Genomic DNA, 26,746 nt, shown 5'->3' with positions numbered 1-26,746 from the left:
ACGAGCACACGGCCCGCCGCCGTCAGCAATGCCAGGGGCAGAGCCAAGCCGCTGCCAACCGTTAAGTACTCCACAACCCTTTCGAAATGGTTCTAATACATCGCGTCTATTAATCGATCGGTGTAATGGATTGTAATCTCACTGAGTGCGCCTTAGAGCGGCTAACGAGAATTTAATTAAAAGAGGAGGTAATTTTGATTAACCCGCTGTCGCGAGGTTCGCCCGTGCCTTATGTGGCGCGCTGATGTAATTATATCGATTTCTGTTACTAAGGCGCTGGAATATCTAGTAGAATCTGGGAAAGTCGAATCCGAAGATACTTAGAATTAATATGTTTCTAAGAGACCAAAAGACTAAAACAGCTTAACAAACAAAAGAAGGCTAAATTAGGCAATCCAGGCGCTTAGTAACAGGTCTCAACATTATTACTGCAGTGCATCACGTAGAACAACAGTGACCTTCATGGCAGGTAAAGATTAAATGGGCTACTCAAAAAAATACTGTGAAAAACACGAAACTGTGATGGCGCTCTCTTCTGTAAATAAACCAATCGTTCGCTCTAACGACTCGTCTTATTCACTTTATCGCTGTGACGTGTTTCCTTCGATCAGATTTTACAAAGGACGGTAGGCTGCGGTTTGACTGTACCTCACACATCAAGGGTGGACATTTTGCTGGCCGTATTCTATAGCCATAAAAAACTCAGGCATTTGATTGATTGTCATACCCGATGCTGTGGACCGAATGGTAAACAGTCGACGATGCCCTAAGCACGTCATTACGGATCCTCCTGATCCATTGACGGTGCTTTTATGTACCTCAAGCACCAGTTTCTCGCCGGATCTTTTCAGTGGGTCGCGTTCCCGATCCGGTGGCAGATTCCGCAAAGTGTTAGCGGGAGTGTTAGCAACACTGTCGGTTTGAGCCCCGTGAGCTCACCTACACGTCAAGGAGAAGCTGAAATAGCCTCTCAAGGCTATCAGGGAGGTAGGGAAAAAAGGCCTTTGGTTGATCGACTTTCTCTAAATACGATCGACTTCAGAAATTTAAAGAGTAAAGATCGCGTCATAAGTGCAGGTGTAGCGAAGCCGCACCGTTCTACGTCTCTTTGAGACTTGCCTCATGCCTCAAGGTAGCGGCAACTTCAAGCTGACGCCCCTGGGTAACACTGACTACATCAGCCACTACCCTAGTGCAAAACTATTTCTAACAGGACAACAACCACTAAGGGTCGATTCGACCAAACAAGAGTAAATCTTATTCTTAGAATAACTCGTCAGTTAATCGAGAGTAAATCAATTTTACGTTTTACCATCTACAATTCTAAGAATAGTGGGCCTATTCGGGAATTGTTACTATACCGCCGTTTCGCACGGAATAACGGAGCTATTCCTAGAATAAAGTAATGGCGTCTGTCAGTCCAACATCTGATTTCTGTCATTTCATAAATATTTATTCTGTTTTAATTTCAAGTCAACGCAATGCACTAAATTATTATTAATAGTCTGGCATTGTATAATGCAACGTTTAAACGAAAAAAGATAAAACCACACGACAAAACTTGACATTTCCCTCAAACAAACAACAAATAAAAATAATACGTTTGACAGCTGGATATCTTTCACAACAGCTACTTTTTCACACTAAAATACGGCAAAATCGAGTTGACGATATGTATGCTCTTACACTATGCCGTTGAACAACAACATTTATTTGCCGGATTTTATTTTTGTTCACCATTCACTCTGCTATTCGCGTATTGTTATTCCTAGCGCAAGTATACGTGGAAAAACGACTATGGATTTACTCGAGATTAAAATCATGGAATAGGTTATTCCTCGTATAGTTACTCGAGTATAAATTTAAGTTTGGTCGAATCCACCCTAAATCACATTGAACTATCGGTAAGTATTATTGAAGGATATAATTATTCACTTTGAGCATCTTTAGTAGCGGCACGACGTGTGTGTACACTCGTTGTGGCAATACATAATAAAATTCCAAATTACACATCAATAAGTTTTATTGAAATTTAAAAAAAACATTATTATTACACATATAAGAAGATTATTTATGAACGTAGTTATGCGAGACGGCACCACGCCTCGAACGAATAATGTGAATAATGTAATTTTCTGTAGCCTTTCTAACGCAGTCTCCTAATACTGAATTTTGATACTTTATTAACTGGAAATATGAAATGGTTTATTGATTGGGCCGCCCTTTGCGCCACCTAGCAGTCTTTCTCCAACTAATGATAAACAGATCTATAATTGTTCATTTAGATTTCCATTTAAAAATCTGAATCCCAATCATTTTGGCACTACTGCGTTATTGTTTATACCAAAGACTCGCGTTTTAGAATCAAATTTCATTATTAATGTGTATCACGAATCTAGACCAATTAATTAAGTATCATAAAGTTTAATATCGATTTAATCGAATTGCTATTAATTTTGAAGGCTTTGGCAGCTGATTAGTTCCTCTCGCATAACCCAATCCACCATAACAGTTACAAATAGATTGCTTATTACAACGGCTCAATGTATCCTCGTTAGGTCTTCCACTATTTTGATTAAGTCGTCTATTTTGGCGTCCCTCATCATGCCGCTGCCCTCGTCGATCTGAAACACGATTTCACATTTTATTAACCAACGACAGCTCGTCCGCAGCGGTTGGGGGGCGTCCCCCCGCCAGTTCTATCGGGACCACTGTAGAGTAATGCCTCGCAGGTTGACACGGATGGTATAGCAGAGAAACATAAATGTTGGTTTTACTAAAATTTTCCGGATTTTACGGTACGGGTATTGGGGGCCGGTACGGGCGACTGCGAAATGGTTTTTGTAGAGTAACATTGAGACTTCCGAGTCAAGACTTCATTTGCATGTTAACATGTCCACGCCGCTCACGTAACCAATCAGCACTGGTAACCGTAATAAAAAAAATGAATTTTAATAGTCCATTGATTATCAATTATTTATTAAGAAAAGACTGAAGTGTCAACTGTTACTGGTGGTAGGAGCTCTTGTGAGTCCGCGCGGGTAGGTACCAACACCCTGCCTATTTCTGCCGTGAAGCAGTAATGCGTTTCAGTTTGATGGTGAGTGGTTACCGTCGCTCATGGACTTCAGTAATGCCAGGGGCAGAGCCTTGGCTTGCCGCTGCCTACCGATCTCAAGGTGGGTGGCGCATTTACGTTGTAGATGTACGGGCTCCAGTAACCACTTAACACCAGGTGGGCTGTGAGGACGAGCCAAGGATGAGTAGGTGATTGCTAATGTGTAGTGCGGCGACCTGTAGTCCCTTGACGATGTCGTGCTGCACGTCCCTGTTGAGGTCGAGGAAGGTCTCGATGAGGTCCCCGTCGACGAACCCCTCGGCGGGCTCGGTCTTGATGTCGGTGTTGAAGGAGCGCCAGAAGGCGTGCGGGATGCGGCCCACGGACTTGATGCAGTGCGACAGCCGCTCCTCCACCTGCTGCAGGAACTCGAACAGCTCCTGGGATATCTGAGCCACTAAAACTGTCCCCAGAAAATACATAGATAGATATATATATTATACACGCAAGAGTAAAACTATTAAATGCCATTTTTAATTATTCGTTAACAGATTTTTTTTGTTTAAAGTTTACAAAATTTTTTTTAGAGGTCTGTTTTTTAATACGCTTTTTTTAGCTTCGAATGTATGTTTGTAACGGAATCTTTGAACATAATTTTGATCCCCTTCAAAACGTCGGTATTAAGGATCGATGACATTAAATAATAAAAAAAATATTGAAAAAAATTCAGAGAAATTCAAGTAAGAAATGGAAAATAAGTAATAGTTAAAGAAATAACAAAATACGCTTTTATAGAAAATCCAACTAAAAAATAGAAAATAAATTTTAATAAATTTGAATCAAAAAGAGTGTAAGAAAAAGTGATTTTATTGTTAAGAAAAGCGTGGGGTGCATTGTATAAGTAGTTATAAATATTTTATGAACCGATATGTGTAGAAGGGTTATTTTGTTAATACATATTCTGAAAAATACCCCACGCTTTTACAATAAAATCATTTTTTCTTACATTATTTTTAATTCAAAATTTATTAAAATTTATTTACTATTTTTTTGTTGGATTTCCATAAAAGTGTATTTTATTAGTTTTTTTAAAACTATTATAATATGTACATAAATTAGTGACCCGCCCTCGCTTCGCTTCGGAAACTGTAATTTATTATTGATTTCTCCACTATTTAATGATGTTATTATACATATAAACCTTCCTCTGCAATCACTCTATCTATTAAAAAAAACCGCATCAAAGTCCGAGGCGTAGTTTTAAAGATTTAAGCATACATAGGGACAGAGAAAGCGACTTTGTTTTATACTATGTAGTGATGTCAATACTTTGCGGTAGGCAGCGGCTTGGCTCTGGCATTGCCGAAGTCCATGGGCGACGGTGCCTACAAGGAGAATGTGCGAGTACGTACAGATGGCGCCGTGCACGGTGGCGAGCAGCACGGGGCGGTGCGTGGGCGCGGCGGAGTCGGCGTGGTGGTGCGGCGCCACGAGGGAGCCGGCGCGCATGACGTTGACCATGTCGCCGAGGTGGAACTGCCCCGCGTAGCCCATCTGCTGCCGGTCCTCGTCCGTGGTGGCCGCGCTGTGGACCCACAAGCCGTTACCGACCTCGCCCCCCAACCCTCCCCCCACCGACACTTCCATACTGTTCCTTTATGATGTGTATGTAAGTATGTATATTGGTATATAAATCAGTTAGCTTATATATTTCATATTATATGTAAAAGGTATATATTTATTGTATGTATATATTTCTATAATAATATATTGTCTTTAGTATACTGCAACGTACCTACAATATTTTTATATTTTCCAGAATTTCTGTAAATTAAACGGTTGTCTGGAAGAGATCGCTTTTAGCGATAACAACCGCCTATTGTACAAATGTATCTGCTTTTTGACTGTTTTTTATATAAATTGTTTTGGTGTGCAATAAAGTGTATTCTCTCTCTCTCTCTCTCTCTCTCACCTGTCCTTTTGACAAACGAAAAGGTTGAAGCTGTTCTCTGCGCCCAGGAACGTGTCGTCGTCCAGGATCTCCACGGCCGTCATCCAGTTGGGGCTGTAGTCGCGGGCTATCTCCTCGAAGCTGCCCTCCATCTGATGCACAAATATCACGATTTAAAATTAGGACCAGTGGCCCCTCAGTATGCTTAGTGCGAATTTTTTAACGTTCTCGATAGCGTAAAAGTTAGCTCATATTTATAATTATATGGAGTTGTATCATTTGCTTACGTTTGTCGCTAGGGGCGCTGTTCCAATCGCATACAAAATTGGCTTAACTTTTACGCTATCGACAACGTTAAGAAACTCGCACTAAGCACACAGTAGTCGAAATTCGTCTATAATTAATTGAAACTATAAGTTTGTGCTCTATTATTATTCTATTATCAAAGACTCTTAAACTTCTACAATCACAGATTCGCCAAGACTACACTTTAGACAAATATTAATAAAGGCAAACAATAATTAATCTACTCTCAATTTGATCACAGACTATAAGGCAATAAGATTAGTTTGACAATAAACAAATAGTATGCATGCGTGTTTTTTTTATTGATTTTAATGCATTTTTATGCATAAATAAAAAAAATATTAACATTCTGCACTTTTTTTCTATTTTCTTTATAAGTGTGGGAAATTTCATACTCTACCGTCCTCGCAATTTTCTTAAAAAGGGGTACAAAGTTTTTGCTTCACGTATTAATATGTAGATGAGACGCGCGTCGTTCTCTTGTAACGAGTATTAATATTTTGAATTAAGTGTAATTACACACTCCGTACATAAGCCTTACGGGTGTGTGTTGTGATACCTGTTTATATTGCAGTAGCGACATGGAGCGCATCAGATCCCCGACCAGGATGAAGTCTCCCTTCGCCTTCAGGTACAGAGCCACGATGTTGTTGAAGTGACTGCACTCCAGCCGCAGCTCCTTGTCCGACGTCCACTCAAACAGCCGCACCTGTGGGGGGCACGCGGCGGTGTTATTGTGGGTGGCACGCGGCAGTATTATTGTGGGTGACACGCGGCGGTATTATTGTGGGGGCCACGCGGTTGTATTACTGTGGGGGGCACGCGGCAGTATTACTGTGGGTGGTACGCGGCAGTATTGCTGTGGGTGGCACGCGGCGGTATTATTGTGGGGGCCACGCGGTTGTATTACTGTGGGGGGCACGCGGCAGTATTACTGTGGGTGGTACGCGGCAGTATTGCTGTGGGTGGCACGCGGCGGTATTATTGTGGGGGCCACGCGGTTGTATTACTGTGGGGTGCACGCGGCAGTATTACTGTAGGTGGCACGCGGCAGTATTACTGTGGGTGGCACGCGGCAGTATTGCTGTGGGTGGTACGCGGCAGTATTGCTGTGGGTGGCACGCGGCGGTATTATTGTGGGGGCCACGCGGTTGTATTACTGTGGGGGGCACGCGGCAGTATTACTGTGGGTGGCACGCGGCAGTATGGCTGTGGCTGGCACGCGGCGGTATTATTGTGGGGGGCACGCGGTTGTATTACTGTGGGGTGCACGCGGCAGTATTACTGTAGGTGGCACGCGGCAGTATTATTGTGGGGGCCACGCGGTTGTATTACTGTGGGGGGCACGCGGCTGTGTTATTGTGGGTGGCACGCAGCGGTATTATTGTGGGGGCCACGCGGTTGTATTACTGTGGGGGCCACGCGGTTGTATTACTGTGGGGGGCACGCGGCGGTGTTATTGTGGGTGGCACGCGGCGGTATTATTGTGGGGGCCACGCGATTGTATTACTGTGGGTGGCAGGCGGCGGTATTATTGTGGGGGCCACGCGATTGTATTACTGTGGGGGGCACGCGGCAGTATTACTGTGGGTGGCACGCGGCGGTATTATTGTGGGGGCCACGCGGCAGTATTACTGTGGGTGGCACGCGGCAGTATGGCTGTGGCTGGCACGCGGCGGTATTATTGTGGGGGGCACGCGGTTGTATTACTATGGGGGGCACGCGGCAGTATTACTGTGGTGGCACGCGGCGGTATTATTGTGGGGGCCACGCGGTTGTATTACTGTGGGGTGCACGCGGCAGTATTACTGTGGGGTGCACGCGGCAGTATTACTGTGGGTGGCAGACAGTAGTTCACAAGAAGCAATTATTTGTACTCAAAGGACCGAAATTGAAGCTCACCGTGCTGTTGATGGCGGCCAGTAGCTTGCCGTTGAACTCCACCAGCGAGTAGCAGCCCCCTTTGATTTCCTTTTCGGCTACTTGTACCAGTTTCCCTTCGGACCAGTGGAACAGCAGTATCCTGCCCTGTTGATGATAGTCATTATATTATTTGAGCCGGGGATTCTTAAACTATTTTAAGTGGGAGAACCTGTTTGAAAGTCGTCGTGGTCTAAAGGATAAGACGTCCGGTGCATTTGTATTTAACGATGCACCGGTGTTCGAATTCCGCAGGCGGGTACCAAATTTTCTAATGAAATACGTTTTTTTTTATTGCCCTTGTAGGCAGACGAGCATACGGCCCACCTGATGGTGAGTGGTTACCGTCACCCATGGACTTCGGCAATCCCAGGGGCAGAGCTAAGCCGCTGCCTACCGTATACGTACTCAACAAACGTTCACGATTGACTTCCACGGTGAAGGAATAACATCGTGTAATACAAATCAAACCCGCAAAATTATAATTTGCATAACTACTGGTGGGTAAGACGTCTTGTGAGCCCGCACGGGTAGGTACCACCACTCCGTTTATTTCTGCCGCGAAGCAGTAATGCCTTTTCGATTCGAAGGGCGGGGCAGTCGTAACTATACTGAGACCTTACAACTCAGGGTGATGGCATTTACGTTGCAGATGTCTACTTAGCACCCAAACACACAGCGGGGAGGCTAGTGCTCCCGTCACCTTTTTAGGCTCCGGCTCCTCAGGGTTGAGTATGGCGGTCCCCACGGCGTAGTAGTGCGCGGGGTCGTCCCCCAGGCGGCACGACATCAGCGACATGGCCAGCTCGCTCGACATCAGCTGGTGCGAGTGCAGCACTGCGACAAGGGCACCCGCGTCAACCTCTACTCACTTTCCCACGGGAACGCGAGGAATGAGGTTATGTGATTTGTTTTATTCTGTCTATTTAGTGTTTCTTCAAGTTTAAATGCGTAATAACGGTGCTTTATTTTAACTGTTTAGTATCTTTGAGAGTGCACAAACGTGGGATTCTTGGGATCTTCCAAAAAATCCACTGAAAAAATGTCAATAAATAATCACCACTTTACTGTGACTTTATTTTATTCCATATCACCTCATCTCATTTCATTTAATTTCATCCCAGTTAATTAATGTCTCAAATTAATCATCTTCATTTCATTTCACTCCATATTATAATTTTTCATAACAATAAGAATATAAATTAAAATAAGACATGACCTACAAGTCTTAATTACCAGGTCATAAAATCCATTAAAAAAAATCAACCTGATCTCATCTAAACAGGTTATCTTAAACTGTTTTAAGGAGAAGGACATTTATTTTTTAATCGGACAAAAATATTTGTCACATTTCAGTCGAGACATTATCTGAAATTTATCTGGAGCCACTGGGTTCATCCACAGTGCGTTTCCAGAGATTTTTTATGCCACGTACCATCCGGCTTTGGAATGAGTTCTCCTCCACGGTGTTTCCTGAGCGCTATGACATTTCCTTCTTCAAACGAGGCTTGTGGAGAGTACTTAGCGGTAGGCAGCGGGTTGGCTCTGCCCCTGGCATTGCTGAAGTCCATGGGTGACGGTAACCATTCACCATCAGGTGGGCCGTATAGGCCGTCTGCCTACAAAGGCAATAAAAAAAAGTAGTACCAAGAATAGAGTCGTGGGAATTGTCATTAATTCCTCGTTTCTTCAAATTTTTTTTTATTGCATTTGTAGGCAGACGAGCATACGGCCCACCTGATGGTGAGTGGTTACCGTCGACAATGGACTAAAGCAATGCCAGGGGCAGAGCCAAGCCGCTGCCTACCTACCTTCAAATGCCAACGTGTAATAATGATGGTTTATTGATAAGTGTACGTATGTATACGATGCACAAGTATGAAGATCACGCGTTTTTGAGGATCATTCAGCGAGCTAGGGGCTGGGTCGCGGGGTACCTTCGAAGGTGTGGTGGTCGAGTATGAGCAGGTTGTGCAGCTCGTGGTCCAGCGCCCGCCCCGCCTCGCCGCCGCCCCACTCCAGCTTCTCCACGCGCATCGTTATCACGGCGAAGGTCTGCGGGTGAGCAAGCGTGAGCATCTTAGACAAGGAGAGTCATTAGGCTGCGTGGACATGCATCCTTTGCTTTATTGTACCAGTCCCTCGCTGCGCGCATTTGTGCGTCCCACATTGCGCTTACCATTGCGTGGTCTCCGCACCTGGCACCGGGAATGCGACCAAACGATTTTTTTTTCTGCCTAAGCTGATGGCTTTGAATGGCCATTTCAGCGTAACCCTAATAAGTAGATGAGCTCATGGAACTCAAACCTGATGACGTTGCTAACACGAACCCTAGCAAGAGCCGTGCTTCGCAGAATCTACCACCGGATCAGAAACACGACCCGCTGAGAAGATCCGGCGAGAAACTCAGTGGGCTGTGTCTGAGGGTTAATTGTAATTCTGTTGACCAGTGCTTTAGGGTCCTAAAAGCATTGAGAGTGAATTCCAGGGATCCCACAAGACAAATTTACAGGCGCTGTGACATGTCCTTCTTCAAACGAGGCTTGTGGAGACTATTAAGCGGTAGGCAGCGGCTTGACTCTACCCCAGGCATTGCTAAAGTCCATGGGCGACGGTAACCGCTCACCATCAGGTGAGCCGTATGCTCCCCTGACTACAAGGGCAATAAAAAAAAAGACGGCGGCTTTGCGTTGCCCTGTTTCTTGAGTCGAATAAGTAATTAGCGGCGGCAACTTTTTTTTTCCTACTTATGCTGATAGCCTTGAGAGGCTATTTCAGCTTCACCCTAACGTTTGTAGGTGAGCTCGCGGGGCTCAACCGGAGAGTTGCTAACACTGGCCCTAGCAAGAGCCGTGCTTCGTAGAATCTACCACCGGATCGGAAACGCGACCCACTGAGAAGATCCGACGAGAAACTCAGTGGGCTGTGTCTATGGGTTCATTCGCTCGTCGAGCCCTTCGTCGCAAGCGACGGGTTCGGCGAGGACGGTGACTGGTGCTTGTGGTACCTAAAAGCACCGTTAATGGATCAGGAGGATCCGTAATGACTAATGCCCGTATCTTTAGACGTTTCGTAAAATAGTCCTCCACTCTTAACTCATCCGATGATGCTCGAGAATTCCCTCCAAACTTACTCGAGTTTGGTATTTTTAGTCGACCATTACAATATTCCTCAACTGTCCTCGAGTGAGGTAATAATGATGAAAGTTTGATCAAGCTAGCATCAAACCCATAGAGTTCTGTAGTCTATGGTCATTGTTTAATGTCAAAGTCAAGCTGCCGCTGTCTGTTTGACACTAGATGAACTTGTTGATGTTTTGGTTGCTGAGTTATTCGTAAATATGTGTGCGTGCGGTAAATCTGAAAGTGTATTATTTATTTTCTAACCTATTATTATTTTAGATTTCGGATCCGGCTTTGTATTTTTATTCGCCGCTTTTGTGTGATTTTGGTTGCATCGTGTTGTTGAAGTGTTTTTCCACAACCACCAGTTTATTATTACATAAATAAAACTTATAATCGCATTGACTTTATTTATCAGGTAGTAAGCAAAATATGACTCTTATGTAGGTAAATAAAATAGGTTGTTTCAAATGTCTAACTTCGAACTATTTACTTTATTAATAAATATTATCAAAATTAAATTATCAAAATATGCGGGAATCATGCACAGATCCAGGCCATTGCACAACAATATCATATATTTCCATTTGCGGTCCACATACTATTTGGACATTGATAGAAAACCAGAAAAACAGTCAAGGTACGTCGCGACGTACCTTGACTTGACAGTTCGCTCACTTCACTCCGGTTAGGAAATTTTTCCAAGGACGTTTGAGTGGAGTTTATTTTTACGACTAAGCATACCAAAACGCGCGTTGGAGGTTGAGTCGAGTCGAGTTAAGCTCGTGTAAACGACTAAAGATACGGGTGTTAGAGGCGGCCACGATGAGGGGATTATCGTGTGGACACGTAGGGGGTTGTATCAGACCTGCGAGGCCTCCTGGTAGGCGATCCTGCGCGGCGTCTCCCCCAGCGGCACGGTGCGGATGTGCAGCTTCTGGATCTCGTCGATGGTGCCGATGGTCACCGTGCTGTCCGTGGCCAGCGCCAGGCTGCCGACACGCGACAACAACATTGTACTTGTATAGCAATGATTAATGTTAACAAAAAAATATAGTTGAAACGAAGTTCCTTATGGGACGATGCCCTAACCGGGAAAAACGTCCGTAACGTAAGATTTTTATTATTTATGTATAGTCTTAGTATGATGGCTATACAGTGTCTAATGTATATTCATTTAAATAGCTGTTTCTTTGTATATTATTCTTGTATATTTTTTATAAATCATTGTGGATAAAATAAACTTGATAACTTTCGTCGTTTTATTTTATTTTTATCAATACAAAAATCATATTAAAAAATGTATACCTGAATAATTATTTTCTTTATACCTCGAATAGAATTAAAAATTAATATTTTTTTAATAAGGAACTTCGTTCCTATCTGGGTCTACACATTTTTTTTTTTGCTTAGATGGGTGAACGAGTTCAAGGCCCATCTGATGTTACAAAGTTACCGAAGCCCATAGACATCTACATAGTAAATGCCACCACCAATCTTGACACATGAGTTCAAAGTCTCAGCATAGTTACAACGGCTGCCCCGCCCTTCAAACCGAAACGTATTACTGCTTCACGACAGATATAGGCAGGGCGGTGGTACCCACCCGTGCGGACTCACAAGAGGTCCTACCACGAGTGTACTAGAATTGACGCACGCAATGTACGCTATTTGAACGCAGTGGCGGGTACATGGCGGGCTCGCGCGCGGCGGTACCTGTCGGGGTAGGCCTGCGCGTTGAGCGAGCACATGTGCGTGACCTCCTTGAGGTTGACGTTGGAGAACACGAGCTTGTGGTTGGACGAGAATATCACGGTGGGCCGGTCCGAGCACGCGAATATGTTCGTCGTGGACAGCGACCTGCAAACAACACAACTACACTTGTACATATCGGCGGGAGATAGTGGAAATGTCGGAACTTGCGTTTTGGGCTAAACGACTTTGTACCTTATCCTATAATACATATGGCTCTAGTACAAAATTGATCTTTTCAAGTAACGACAATTCTGCTTTCTTCCTTCGATATGTATCTACATGTCGACGGGTCAAAGGCTATGTTCATTTACCCGTCGAACCCGTCGCTTGCGACGAAAGGCTCGACGAGTAAATGAACCCTCAGACACTGAGTTTCTCGCCGGATCTTCTCAGTGGGTCGCGTTTCCGATCTAGTGGTAGATTCTGCGAAGCACGGCTCTTGCTAGGGTTTGTGTTAGCAACATCGTCAGGTTTGAGCCCCGTGAGCTCACCTACTAGTTAAGGTTACGTTGATGTAGCCTCTCAAGGCTCTCAGCTAGGTAGGAAAAACAAGGCTATTTGGTTTAACCCTATGACCGCCATGTAGGTCACCGGTGTCCTACGTGGCGCACTCAAGTAATTATGTCGATTTCTGTTAATGTGTTTCAGTATTTTAGGTCTCTTAGAAATAAAATTTATACTTAGTATGTTCGGATTCGTCTTTCCCAGAGTCTACTAGATATTTGGGCGCTTTAGTAATACAAATCGACTTAGGGCACCGATGACCCACATGGCAGTCAGAGGGTTAAGGGACATTTTTGCAACTTTACAGTACATGCTTAATGAGACTTTTTTAACGTTCTCGATAGCGTAAGAGTTTGCTCATGTTTTTTTTATATTTTGTTTCATTGAAAAATATATAATTATATAAACTTTTCTACTTCAATATAAACTTTTATATAAACTTCTAAATCTGTTTGTATAATACAAACAAATGTATAATTTGTATAATACTATAAACAGATGCTGAAGTCAAAGTTTCGGAGGTGTTTTTTAAGTGTCTCTACTTTTACATGTGTGGCAAGACCGCCACGCTTTTTCATTATCATTATTCCTTATCCATTCCCGCCCTAAGCCCTTCTCCATAAGGGAAACAGCGTGAGACGACGAGGTCATCGGTTCCGGTGAGTGATAAGCTAATTTTGTTAAAACAGTACATATGGCGGACACGTTCGACGAGCACCTCGTGCTGGTTTCCGGAGCCCTGGGCCGCCACGAGGGCGCTGGGTTCGGATCGAACAATTACACTAAAGAACTGTTTGTTTACTTCGCTTATGTTTACTACTTATCGATTTCGTCACGTGACCCATATGTCGACGGAGGGCGCGGTTGCTGTGGGGCGTTACCTGAAGGTCCTGAGCACGGTGGGCTGGGTGCCGAGGGTCACCTTCTTCTTGTTGGACAGCACTCCGGTCTTCTGGTCGACGGTGAAGTAGAACATGGAGCCGTCCCCCAGCGCGCACAGCAGGTAGCAGACGCCCTCCAGCACGCTGATGATGAGCGACCGCGGTATTATCTCTGCAAACAAATACACATCCGACTTTTTGGCGGGAACGCGAGAAGCTAAGTTGTGTGATTTTTTGGCGAGAAACTCAGTGGGCTGTGTCTGTGGGTTCATTTACTCGTCGAGCCCTTCGTCGCAAGCGACGGGTTCGAAGATTGTTTACCTTCGACGACTGTTTACCATTCGGTCTATAGGCTCGGGTATGTGGATTTTCCTGTCAACTACCCAACTCTACTAAGAATGGGTCGGTCGGCTCGATGGAGCCAGTACACAGTACACAGGGTCGCACCTCCGTACAGCTTCTCGGTGTGCAGCGGCGTCATGTCGGGCAGGCGCAGCACGCGCACGGAGATGTCGGTCCACAGCCCCACGCCCAGCAGCGCCTGCTCCTCGCCGGGGCCCAGGTCCAGGCACGCCACCTCCTCCTCCATGCACACCTCGCTGCGCCGACACAAACGCACGTCTCAAATACAAAAAAAAAACATAAAATGTGTGTGCGTGTGCAAGTCACACACAGTAGAAGTGAAACTTATAAAAATAACCGCAAGGGTCAATCACTCCGCAGTGCAATGGCGCAGCGGCACCCTGGGGGATCCGCACGTAAATTCAACAATTCCTGAATCGCGGTGACGAGAGTTACACAGTTGATAGACATTCTCGTATTTCTCTTCAATCTTTTGCTAAATCATACTATACGTCATTTTGGATCTTCCCGATCCACTAACGGTGCTTTTAGATACCTCAAGCATCGGTTACCGTTCTCGCCGAACCCTTCGCTTGCGTCGAAGGGCTCGACGAGTAAATTAACCCTCAGACACAGCCCACAGAGTTTCTCGGCGGATCTTCTCAGTGGGTCGCGTTTCCGATCCGGTGGTAGATTCTGCGAAGCACTGCTCTTGCTAGGGTTCGCGTTAGCAACGTCCTCAGTTTTGAGCCCAGTAAGCTCACCTACTAGTTAAGGTTACGCTAAAATGGTCTCTCAAGACCATCAACTTAGGTAGGAAAAAACAATTTATTACACGATCGAGAACGTTAGAGCTCGCAGTAAGCACAGTGGACTGTTACACAGTTTGGTAGGTGTAGTATATTTATAATGACGTAAGTTATGCATTCAATATACCACAGTAGACAGCGGCTTGGCTCTGCCCCTGGCATTGCTGAAGTCCATGTGCGACGGTAACCACTCACCATCGGGTGGGCCGTCTGCCTACAAGGGCAATAAAAAAAATACACAGCACTCACGCCTTGAGCTCGATGGCGGCTTCGTGCAGCAGCAGCAGGTAGAGGCGCGGGCCGGCGGCGCACACGAGGCGGCTGCGCGCGCACGCCACCACGGACAGCGCGGCGGGCGCGCGCCACTGTGACGTCACGCACCACCCCGCGCCCGCGCGACCCGCCAGCCGCACGCCCTCGTCCGTCACCTGCGACACAGATAATACACGTAAATATACTATTTATAGACAAGCAACTCAAGCACTACCGCGCGGGTAGGTACCACCGCCCTGCCTATTTCTGCCGTGAAGCAGTAATGCGTTTCGGTTTGAGGGGTGGGGCAACCGTTGTAAAACTATACTGAGATCTTAGAACTTATATCTCAAGGTGGGTGGCGCATTTACGTTGTACATGTCTATGGGCTCCAGTAACCACTCAACACCAGGTGGGCTGTGAGCTCGTCCACCCATCTAGGCAAATAAAAAGTAAAAAAAAATAAGAGAATATTCACAGTACAAGAATTTGAACCGAGAAATGTACGTTGAAGCGACTCACCTGTATCAGCTGGTCGTAACATACGTTGCCTGTGAAGAACGTCTGTCTGTCCGAGAGGAACCCCTTGATCTCCGTCTCTTCGACTTCTTCGCCATTAAGCGCCAGCACCCTGTAACAGATCTTCATCACGACGGGAAGACGATCCACGACCACGGCACCTACATCTGATTACCTTTCTCTCAGAAATATCGTCATTGTCAAACCAAAATCTGCTATGTGCACTCTTTGAGATTTTTACTTTTTGACCGTTTCGTATAGATCACAGCCCTATCTATAGTATAAAAAAAATGTGTGTGTGTGTGTGTGTGTGCAAGTCACACACGGTAGAAGTGAAACTTATAAAATATAAAAATAATCGCAAGGGTCAACCACTCCGTAGTGCAATGGAGCAGCCGCACCCTAGGGGAACCGCCTGCATGATCACGATAACTCAACGCCAGGTGAGTATGATTTAGCAAGAGAAATACGAGAACGTCTATCAACTGTGTAACATTTCGTCACCGCGATTCAGGAATTGTTGAATTTACGTGCCGCGACCTCTGTTGATAACAAACTAAATAAAAATAAAATAAACATGGCGCGTAACGGAAGAAATTAAGATGGCGCGTAACCGAAAAACGTTACATACGTTTTTTCCTCCCTACGTCGATAAAGAAGTTTCACCAATAAAATTGAGATTAAAATGGTTCCGGAGGCTTAAATTTTTATATACGATGCGTTATTATACATAGTTTATTACAAAATATACACAAACACTGAAAAAACTAGCTATACCCGATTCACCTTGACTTTGGGGTGAATAACGTATGGGGACAATAGTTTTCTGATAGGGCTGTCACTTTTTAGTTGTTAGCGTAGGTACCTAAATTTAGGTAATTAACTTTTTAATATCTTTAATGAGTTACAAAACATTCATGACTAAATTAAGTTATGCAATATTCTTGAGCACTAAAAGTAAAAGTCATTTTCAGTTCAACAAAGTTAAATCCAACTACTCGAACAAAAGTATTGTGACATCCTAGATTTATCGGTATTCTAACTCTAGTCTCTATTCCCCCCAATCTACTGTACTCAATAAAAATGTTTTTAATTGTCAAAAATACTCGTAAAAATATAACTGGTTTGACTATGGCGCGGGACCTCCGACACGGCGCGCGACATTTGAAACCTCCGATCCGTTTCACGAGACGCCACAGTTGAATTTCGCTCGTAAGCAAATGTGGAGGGAGGGAAATTCGAAATTAGAACTCGATCGTGTTTTTGAAGTGAAACTTCTTTAGGCGTGTTGAGAATAAAATTTACCTCGCAAATGTTTCGTTAAAAGAAGTTTTACTTCTTTAAAATAACTTAAAAGAAGTTTCACTTTTTTAAAATAACTTAAAAGAAGTTTCACTTCTTTTACGTATACCAAGTTGCACACACGCCATATTTTTTTTATAATAAATTATATCTGGCCTTTCTTTTGTATATCCCAAACCCCGACCCCTCGGTAGCACGCGTGTACGAAAAGGAAACTTGTTATACATATAATATATCCATCCAATTCCAAAGCCATATAAACCAGTAGTGACTAGTGCGTACCTAGTTTGTCCGACAAAGGACAGCACCAGGGTGTCGTGGTGGGCGGAGTCCGGGGCGAGGGTGAGGGGCCACATGCCCTTGATGCCGGGCAGGTCGATGGAGGCCTGCTCCTGGATGCCGATCCCGTTGCGGATGATCCGTAACGAACCCATTTTGAACGCCCCTGGATTTCAATGAGACCAGATCAATTTCTAATTGTTCTTTTAATTATATATTTTTAACTTATATTTTACATAGTTACTGGTGGTAGGGCCTCTTGTGAGTCTGCATATGTAGGTACCACCACCCCGCCTATTTCAGCCGTGAAGCAGTAATGAGTTTCGGTTTGAAGGTTGGGGCAGCCGTTGTAACTATACTGAACCGTGGGCATCACAATGTGAGCTTTATACATTGAGAAATAAGGTCGAAGTTGCATTTATAATCTATGAGATTATCTCACCCTTCAAATCAAATAAAAAAAAAATTCAACATAAATGAAAGTACATACTTGTTGAACGTCAAAAAGAGCTACCGCCAATTCACAAAACCAGCCTCCGTCCTGAGAAGAACTGTTAAGAAACTCAGCGGGCATGTCCTTTTCTTTTGTTAATTTTTTTTTTTAAATGTGTATAAATTTTTACAATGAGTATTATAACGTAACAATTATTGCAATATTGAAATGCCCAGAGCGAGCAACTCATTCCCACTTTGTGCAATCTTCTAGATAATCATTGACTTTATAGTAAGCTTTATTGCACAGATGTTATTTAATAGTTTTCTTAAACCTATGTATATGTAGGTTCTGAACATCTTGTGGGATTTTGTTGTACAGGCGCACAGACAAACACCCGAATGAATTTCGTATCTTATGTAACCTACTCATCGGCACAACAAGCTTGTGTTTATTCCTAGTATTTCTATTATGTAAATCAGACTTTTTAGGAGATTTTTTTTTATTTATTTTTTATTGTTTGGATAGGTGGACTAGCTCACAGCCCATCTGGTGTTAAGTGGTTACTGGAGCCCATAGACATCTACAACGTAAACGCGCCACGAACCTGAGATATAAATTCTAAGGTCTCAATATAGTTACAACGGCTGCCCCACCCTTCAAACCGAAACGCATTACTGCTTAACGGCAGAAATAGGCAGGGTGGTGGTACCTACCCGTGCGGACTCAGAAGAGGTCCTACTACCAGTAAAAAAACGGGAACACATGATGACAATGATCAGCTTTGGTTACCGGAGCAGGTGATGAGCTGGCTCTGTCCTTGGCGCTCGAGGTCCACGACGCACATGTCGACGATGGGCGCGAGGCTGGTGAACGTCTCCATGGGCAGCACGTACTGGTGAGTGTCGTCCCGGGAGCTGGACAGGCGGACCAGCGCGGAGTCGCCCAGCCGGGAGCCGATGAACACGACCCCGTTGTCCAGGTACGTCATGCACTCCGGGATGGGGATGTCGCCTGCGAAACTTCCCCGCATTAAGCTCTTCGCTGCCACTGGACTTTCAAATAAAACTTTTACTAATTGTACGGTTTGTCCACGGTAGGCAGCGGCTTGGCTCTGCCCCTGGCATTGCTCAAGTCCATGGACGACGGTAACCACTCACAATAAGGCCGCCCACGGAAGTTTTTTTTTACTTTTTCCGCAGAATCTACCGCTGCATCAGAATCGCGACCCACTGAGAAGATCCGGCGAGAAACTCAGTGGGCCATGCACGTCAGCAATGCCAGGGGCACCAGCCAGGCCGCTGCCTACCGAAATGTTATAGTTTGGCACCATGATGGGTTATTCAGTTATACGATTATAATCAGCTGGTGTGTGGGTTTGCTGGTGTCTTGTGATGCGTGTAGCGGTGCAGTAGTGTAGTGGCAGTGGCATATAGTTGAGTGCCTTTTAAAATTTTCAATTGTCCTAATTATTGCATTAGAATAATTTAAATCTGAGACACGATGATTAAGATACTTTTTTTATATTAGTTAAGCTACCAACGGTCTCTTGAAGTTGATATTTTAATATATAAATCACGTGTCACGTTGTTTGTCCGCGATGGACTCCTAAACTACTTAACCGATTTTAAATTAAATTTGCACACCGTGTGTAGTTTGATCCAACTTGAAAGATAGGATGGTTTTTATTTCGATGAATGGTCGCAATATTTATTATTTAACAATAAAATGATTTATGTTGATTTTTGTTATTAATTGTAAGTTTCATAAGTCTAAAACAGATGGCGCCTTAAAGTTTTTACAGACAATTGTAATACTGTCTGACATTAATATCTCATAGATGGCGCTGTGCTAAAAATACCAACGTTTCACATAAGCTACAATTTAATGGCATAAACACCACGTGTTGCTGAGGCTAAAGTGTAAAAGTGAAATTTATTTCGTAGTAAACGCAATACAGTGAAATCCAATTGTTCTTACGTTGTCAATTTTTGTTATAAGCATAGCCGGCCGCGTGTTATTTAGAAACAAAAACCTTAGCCACAGCAACGTGTGGCCGGGTCTGCTAGTAATATACAAAAAGAAAGACCGAACTGACGTTGTTAGTGTCTAGAACATGATTACCTAAGAGCTCGACCTTGAGGTCCTTGACGGCCTGCGTGCCGTCCATCTTCTCGTGTAACTCCAGCAGCAGCATGAACAGTCTCCCCGCGATGTCGCCGGCTAGGTAGCGCAGGCCGCGGCTGTCCACGCGGCAGTAACAGTTGATAGGTGTCATCTGTAACCACGCGCTGCATCAGCCACGGAACTGATGGAGAACCGATATCGGTTGATAAATGGCACTCAACTGCCCATATGATTTTAAGAAGTTGCTTATACCCATAGACACTGTCCCCCCATGAAGGGTGTCCCCGGATGCTTGCAGTGGGCTCTACCTCCTCAAGAGAACAAGCTGATTAAGAATTACGGAATAGGGAATTAGGTGAAGATACCGATGCTACCCTGAACAATAACAGTGGTCAGGGCGGTCTTTGTTGCCCCGACAAAAAATATGTTGACAGAAAATTAACCGGAAAAATAATTAAATTTTTTCTATCATACATTATTTCAATCGTTCACTATTTTGCAAAAATATATATAATAACACAGAAAGTACATTTAACAATAATTATGATTATTTTTGTATGATAGCATTGATTTAGTTAAACTATTATCGATTTATCGATTTTTTGTTTTTTTTATGGCAACACCATTACTGCCTTCATAGAAGCCGGAAATCTTAAAATTTCGAAATCATTGCTTGTTTTACAACTGCCTTGTGACTGTTTGTGTACATTTTTTGTGGTTTAAATTGACAACTTTTACCTATACGGTCACAGTAGGATGCTGTGCCCTGTGTACTATGTGTAATATTTTCCCTCCAGCTCAATTTTTATGTTTTATTTCATTTCTAATAGATTTTAGTTATAAATAAAATAAAACAATACATAAACTAATACAGGGTTTTACATACAGAACATTTTATATAACATGGATTGTCGAGAGATAAAACTTTAAGATGCCAACTTTTTTCTAAATCACTTCTTTTACTAATTAATTATTACCGTTGTCTGCTGTTATTATCATGAGTCTGTATAAATGTGCACTGTGGCTTTAAATTACTATGGCCATCTGGCATTTCCCTTTTATATACCAAGTGCCGGATATTTTTATTACATACCTCAAAAGGTACATCAAGAGCAGACTCTGCTGCGTTTGTAAGCTAATAAAAACAATTAAAAGTTTGAAAAAGAAATGCTTGCAGAACAGACAAGCACCAGAGGATGTTGCTGAAATGCTTAAAGAGTACTTACTATTTACTTATATATTAATTCTAGTTTCTATTTTATTTATTCTTTTGTAGTTTTAATTAAATTTTATTGTATTAATTGTCTTTAAGCGACTTGTATATTTTGGTACTTTGTGTCATTAGACTTCTTTTACTTAACTGAGTAATTTTTTTTAGATATTATTAACATGGTATCTTAAGCCGTACTGAACATGGTACCTTAAATGAAAGATAGGTGGCCATGAAATAGCTCAACAAATTGATGTATTCCATATTTATTAATAGCAAAGCCTGTTGGAAATTAATTAGTTTTAAATATATTAGATTTTTTTTATAAATAAATCTGGCGCCAACGGCTTTGGTATTGATTTTGCCAATATCACAGTAAACACAAAAATGACAGGTGCTTAGAGAAACAAAAACTAAATACAAATAAATTTGATCAGTTTTTCCATACGCGAATCTCTAATTTTAAGAACACCACAAACAAATATGTTATTCTAACATATTTATCTACTAACTACTTTAAAGATAAATATTATTAGCAGATAAAAATTTACATATACTATGTGACTATACTTGAGACCTTAGAACTTATATCTCAAGGTGGGTGGCGCATTTACGTTGTAGATGTCTATGGGCTCCAGTAACCACTTAACACCAGGTGGGCTGTGAGCTCGTCCACCCATGTAAGCAATAAAAAAAAACATAGAATATTTACATTACTAAAGTTAATAGAGAATTAATATTAATAGGCCGAGGGATGCCTTTTGGACGGATATCATAAAGAGGGGAGACGATATTGGGGCAGTAGAAGAAAATTTGCTCCAGGGTACACCCTCATCTAATCCACACACACAAAGAGAATGGTCTCGGACTCTAATTTTGGCAAAATATATGTAGAATTAGTAAGAACGGAACGTATGAAAAGAGTGTGGAACAGAGCGTTAAAATGAGAGTGAGAGAAAACGAAAAGAAAGGGAGAAGAGAATGATAGACAGGAATCACAGAGAAAAGGAAGATGGCGAAGACGGTTAAAAAATGAGCAAGGCGTAATAAAAGTGTTAATTAATTTTTAAATTATTATTATAACAGAAGATTTTGGACCATTGGAAGTTTTATTTTATGCGTTGCTATCCCTATTCTACATATTTTATGTTACCTTGATCTGCGGTGGAGCGACAGCCACATAGCTCTGACCGTCGTGATACACTATAGATTCTTGACCAATAACTATGGCTCCGCCTGTAAAATGTACATGATTATTTTTATTTTATTTTTTTTAAGCTGCCCTCATGTTGTTATTACTGTGTGCTTATTATGTTTTGTATTCGGGTTCACCATTTAATTTGATTTTTGTTTTGTTTTTTTCTTCAATTTTTGGTTTTGTTTTCGGGTTCACCATTTAATTTGATTTTTATTTTGTTTTTTTCTTAAATTTTTATAATTTACTAATTTTACTAATTTATACCATATTCTGAGTATGTACACACGTACGGAGTCTTCATTGCCGCAAAGAACCAAAGGGAAACGGGGGTGACTGAAAATCAGCGCTGTTCAATTTATTAACTTTGAACAGCAATCACTGAGCCACATCCTTTTGCCTTTTTCTCTTTTTTTTGCTTTTCTTTTTTTTTGTATTACATTTTATGATGTGAAAGGCAATAAATGATCTTTATTATTATTATTATTTTTATTATTATTAAACAAGTACCTTATGTTTTTTCAGTTGATAGGTTACTTAAGTCAGTAATAAAAATAATAATATTTACTTTTTTCTCTCTTAAAGGTATATATAGTACAAATATTTAAGGTAAAATTTTATTTTATTAGCCTTTAAAAGAGCTGAAATCTGTACACACAGCTGTAACAATCAACATTATGTAGAAAATCTCAGGTGTTTCTGATAAATTTAAAAATACTACAAAGTCCAGCATTATACCCAACACCAACTAATATTATGGTATCACAATATTCACATCATCAATAACATAAGCCAGTTAGTACCACCACAAATAAATAGAAATTCTAGACTGTCTTCTATAGATGGCAGACCAACATGGTTCACCTTTGGTGGTCACAAGAGCCTATCGACAATAGAGCGTTAATGATAATTCAGTGTTTTAAAGTGGCGGTCGAATTATTGTTATACAGTTGTTCCATTCTTAAAAATGGCATACTTGGTGGCAGAAATAGATATGACACATGTATAAACAACTGAAATAGCTACATTTGTTTAGTTCTATATTGTTTTTATCGAGTTGATGCAACTGTTAGAACTTGACAAAGTTCAAATCCTAAGGCTTTACATGCCTAAAGTTTTATTTAAACATCTTGTTAAAAAATAGATCACCTAGTGGACTCGGAACCGGAATGAGTATGGATGCTTCAGTTTCAACATTATCCTGTTTCCATGATACTTTTATAAAGTCTTTATCTCTTAATCCTATCTCGCGTGTCTGAAAAAAAAACCTTGTTTATGCACACTTACAGTGTATTTGAAATATTTGAGTCGTCTATTATCAAAGGTGGCAATCTGTGCATTTGGACAAAAAAATGTTATTGATATATCAATACAGATTGATTTGAATATAATCGTCTCCTTCAAAGAATACAGTTCAAAACTTGCATTAAATAAAGGTTAATACTTAACCTGTTATTTATCTAAGATGTCGTTCAGAAGAGTTTTGTGACTGCCAATAGAATACAAAGTCAATAATTCGTTTTTCTGATTTACCAATAATTGTCCAAAAGTCACATTGCCGGCTTTGATAATAGTCGACTCATTTGCAATATTAAGAGACTTAAATATGTATTTCAGAAAATAATTGCGTGCTTTATGCGGGGATACTTTATACTGGATTTGTCTACTGTGTAAGTTGAGTTAATGTACAAAATTACACTCATAACAACATTGTATATTCCACATAATTATATGGTATTTGCAGTAATTTCCTCCTAAGAGCACAAGACAATCAGTTTACCCAAACAACCGCTCACAATTGGTTATCTTGTAAAGTTACAGAAAAAAAAAAACAATTAATCAATACCTTAATGTGTCTCCCATTTGTATCCTGATGGATCAGTATCAATGTCGGATTCGCACATCCATGAAGGAATTCGACATCGTAAACATTCAATTCTTCTAACCTGAACATATTTAAATTCACTTTTTAAATTTAGTATTGTGGCTAGGTAACTAGTATACTGATTCAGGTTGATTTCTGAATGAAAAAACTAATAATCAATGTCTTTAGTCAATTTTTGGGTTAGCAATTTTATTGAAATGCACTATTAAAATATATTAATTATGTGATTGTGCTATTTTCGAAATAGTACATACATAGACAATATGGTACACTTAGATTGACTGGATAATATCTGTGTAAATGTACCTCTAAAATATTTTTTTATTAAAAATAAAACATGTACCTCAAGCTGGCAGCCTTCAGCTCTGCTGAGTCCTTCTCCAATGGTATAATCTTGAAGAGACCGTCATACAGCCTCAACCCGATGACCCTTGCCTGGGGATCTATCACAACTAGGATGCCGTTCTCTGATGGTTTCCCAATTCGATCGGATACATTACCATGTGCACGTGTCACAACTTCGAGATCACCATTTGCACCTGTACGCCATTCTAATATCATGGCATTGTATCTTGCAGTTAGAATAAATACTAGATCTTTATTTTCATACTGAAAAATGGACGATTACATGTTTTTTTATACTTAATTGGATTTTACAACACTAGCTTTAGGCAGTAATGTATTAGTACCTTTATACCAATAGCTATTATCAGTGAACTTTAATCAACTATTAATCAAATAAGGCAATATAAGCAATTATAAACATATAGAAGTATTCAATTTTACTAAACATAGGTATATAATTAAGGCATTAGTGTAGAATAAAAGTTTAATTCTACTAACCGGTGGTCTAAAGAGTTTCATCTTTGCAACTTTTCCATATAAACCAACTTCCTTCATGGGGCGAAGTCCTTCTGGTGTGACCAAGTACATCTCCAGGCGAGACACCTTTGCTACTAGTAGATTTAGGTCTGTTGGTGATGTGAAGTTTCCTAGATAAACAGTTTTATAAAGGATAAGTAAGCTCATCACCAACTTTGGTTTAAATATAATAATTATAATGAAAATAAATACCATGTACATTATTTACAGGCATCACCAAGCATGGCATCTGCACTGCCACTGTTTTGAGGGATATGTATGTTTTGTAAAGTCTTACAATATATTTAAAGCTGCACAGTAATGTCCGAAATGTATTTAAAAAACATGCTTTTTTTTCTTTTTGTGGTTTTTATTACATACTTTTGAAGACAATGCATCCAGCATTGTTATTGGTTTGAAAGGATTGACTAGTTTTCTTTCTTGGCAAATTTCTTATTGGAGCTCAATTAATTATGTTAGTAAGCTTAATCTCTCTAGTAAGCTAATGCTCATGAGTGCCTAAAGTGCCTAAACCCTTACTGGTCTAACAAGACCAAGGAGACCGAAACAAAAAGTAAGAGTTTCAGATACAAAATACAGACATAGGACATTAGATGCTTTTCGGCATTATTCGGTATATTATAAGTGATTTCGCTAAAGTTTAGATGTTGGAATTAGCTTCATTCCAAATTTGTTGGCGCACATATATTGTTCAATAAGTACTATAAATGTACACAAAATCATATGCTTACAAGTATGTTGTACAAAGAAAATATAGTAAAATACTTCCTTAAGTTCCTTTCCAAACTAATATTAGCTTAAAATATATATCCTATTCCTATTTCTATAACCTCAATTTAGCAATAACAAAAATCAAAATATACATTACCTGTTACACATGCTGTGACCGAAGTCTGTTTTTGGGCTGTGACCACGTAGTGGTAAGACATGATGGTTTTTATTCACTTTTAAACTTTGTCACGCAATATAAACACTTTATTTAGCAGCCATTTATTATTAAAACAATGCGCTATTTTGCCGAAAACACCGACTCTTGCGCGCTCTGACTGCGCGAGTTCAAATACTTTATCTCGCATTTATCGATCGGCCGGATTTTTTGACGTTTGTGACATTTATGCATTGAGGAATTCATGTCATCAACATGAAGCTTTGGCTGTATAGGACAGTTCCATAGATATTACTTTAATGAAAATACTTAATATACTTATTTAAGCACACTCAATGCTACAATACTAAAAGGCTTATAACATTTGGCTAAATTTAGTCGACTGAATTCAGTCGCTACTGAATTCAGAGAAATGTGTAATAGCATTCAGTAACCTAGCTTACTAAATTCAGTAGCAAGGATAGTTTCTGACTGATTTAGAAGCCTAATTAGCAACGCATTTAGGAAGGTGTAATCGCATTTAGTTACTTATTGATTTCAGTCGTCCCATAGCTCTCCGTGCGTAAGGACGGTTTAGTTTGTTTTTTACTTCCGAATAAAAAGTATTTATTTCAGTCATCTTTATTTAATGTGCCAGACATTTATAAATAGCTCGACATGTTTCAGGGATAATTTTTGTCAGGAGGGGTTGGGATAATAAAGAACTAAATTTTAAATCTTGATGCGAATTTCCTGTTGCAAGAAATTTTAATATTACAAACAATTTTTCTTTTGGACTTATACTATCGTAGGATTAGATATGTAATAGTTATATACGTAATAGATATATAATAGATTATCGTAGTATCGTAGGATAGTATCCTGCTTTTGAATAAACGGTGTCACAAGGCTTAATATTAGGTCAAACGATCTCGAATCCATTTGCTAGTTCTAATAAATGTTGATATTTGCTAACTTTCTGCGCAGCAATAAATATTTTTTCACCTATATTCTTCTTTTTCTTTTTTTTATTTCAATTTAGCCGACAGCGAGGGCTACGCCGCGCCAAGTCCAATTTTTTGTTGTCTAGCATCCTAGTCTAACATCCTCTTATCCACACGATCCATATCCTCTTACACACACGACACG

The 26,746-nt window shown here is 41.2% G+C and overlaps 1 protein-coding gene and 1 long non-coding RNA gene across 2 annotated transcripts; one reads left to right on the top strand and one right to left on the bottom strand.

Moving 5' to 3' along the window:
* The first annotated feature begins 804 nt into the window (after positions 1-804).
* On the top strand, positions 805-5,602 carry LOC134201441 (uncharacterized). The gene is made up of 2 exons (XR_009976733.1): positions 805-1,904; positions 4,398-5,602. It is a non-coding gene; the product is annotated as an uncharacterized LOC134201441 (long non-coding RNA).
* On the bottom strand, positions 2,006-25,842 carry LOC101741287 (DNA damage-binding protein 1). The gene is made up of 23 exons (XM_004924036.5): positions 25,601-25,842; positions 24,694-24,842; positions 24,194-24,459; positions 23,812-23,911; positions 23,115-23,220; positions 21,924-22,006; positions 19,558-19,711; positions 18,226-18,447; positions 17,004-17,166; positions 15,423-15,531; positions 14,898-15,076; positions 13,945-14,096; positions 13,498-13,669; positions 12,074-12,217; positions 11,226-11,349; positions 9,173-9,290; positions 7,939-8,072; positions 7,218-7,343; positions 5,875-6,024; positions 5,031-5,161; positions 4,471-4,643; positions 3,295-3,521; positions 2,006-2,624 (listed from the first exon to the last, which is right to left on the bottom strand). The coding sequence occupies exons 1-23, from the start codon at positions 25,659-25,661 to the stop codon at positions 2,541-2,543; spliced, it is 3,327 nt and encodes a 1,108-aa protein (XP_004924093.1). The 5' UTR covers positions 25,662-25,842; the 3' UTR covers positions 2,006-2,540.
* Between the last annotated feature and the right edge of the window lie 904 nt (positions 25,843-26,746).

Source organism: Bombyx mori, chromosome 25 (genome assembly GCF_030269925.1).
Source record: "Bombyx mori chromosome 25, ASM3026992v2".
Taxonomy (NCBI): domain Eukaryota; kingdom Metazoa; phylum Arthropoda; class Insecta; order Lepidoptera; family Bombycidae; genus Bombyx; species Bombyx mori.
Note: the sequence above shows the minus strand (reverse complement) of the source record. Positions and strands in the feature narration are given on the sequence as shown.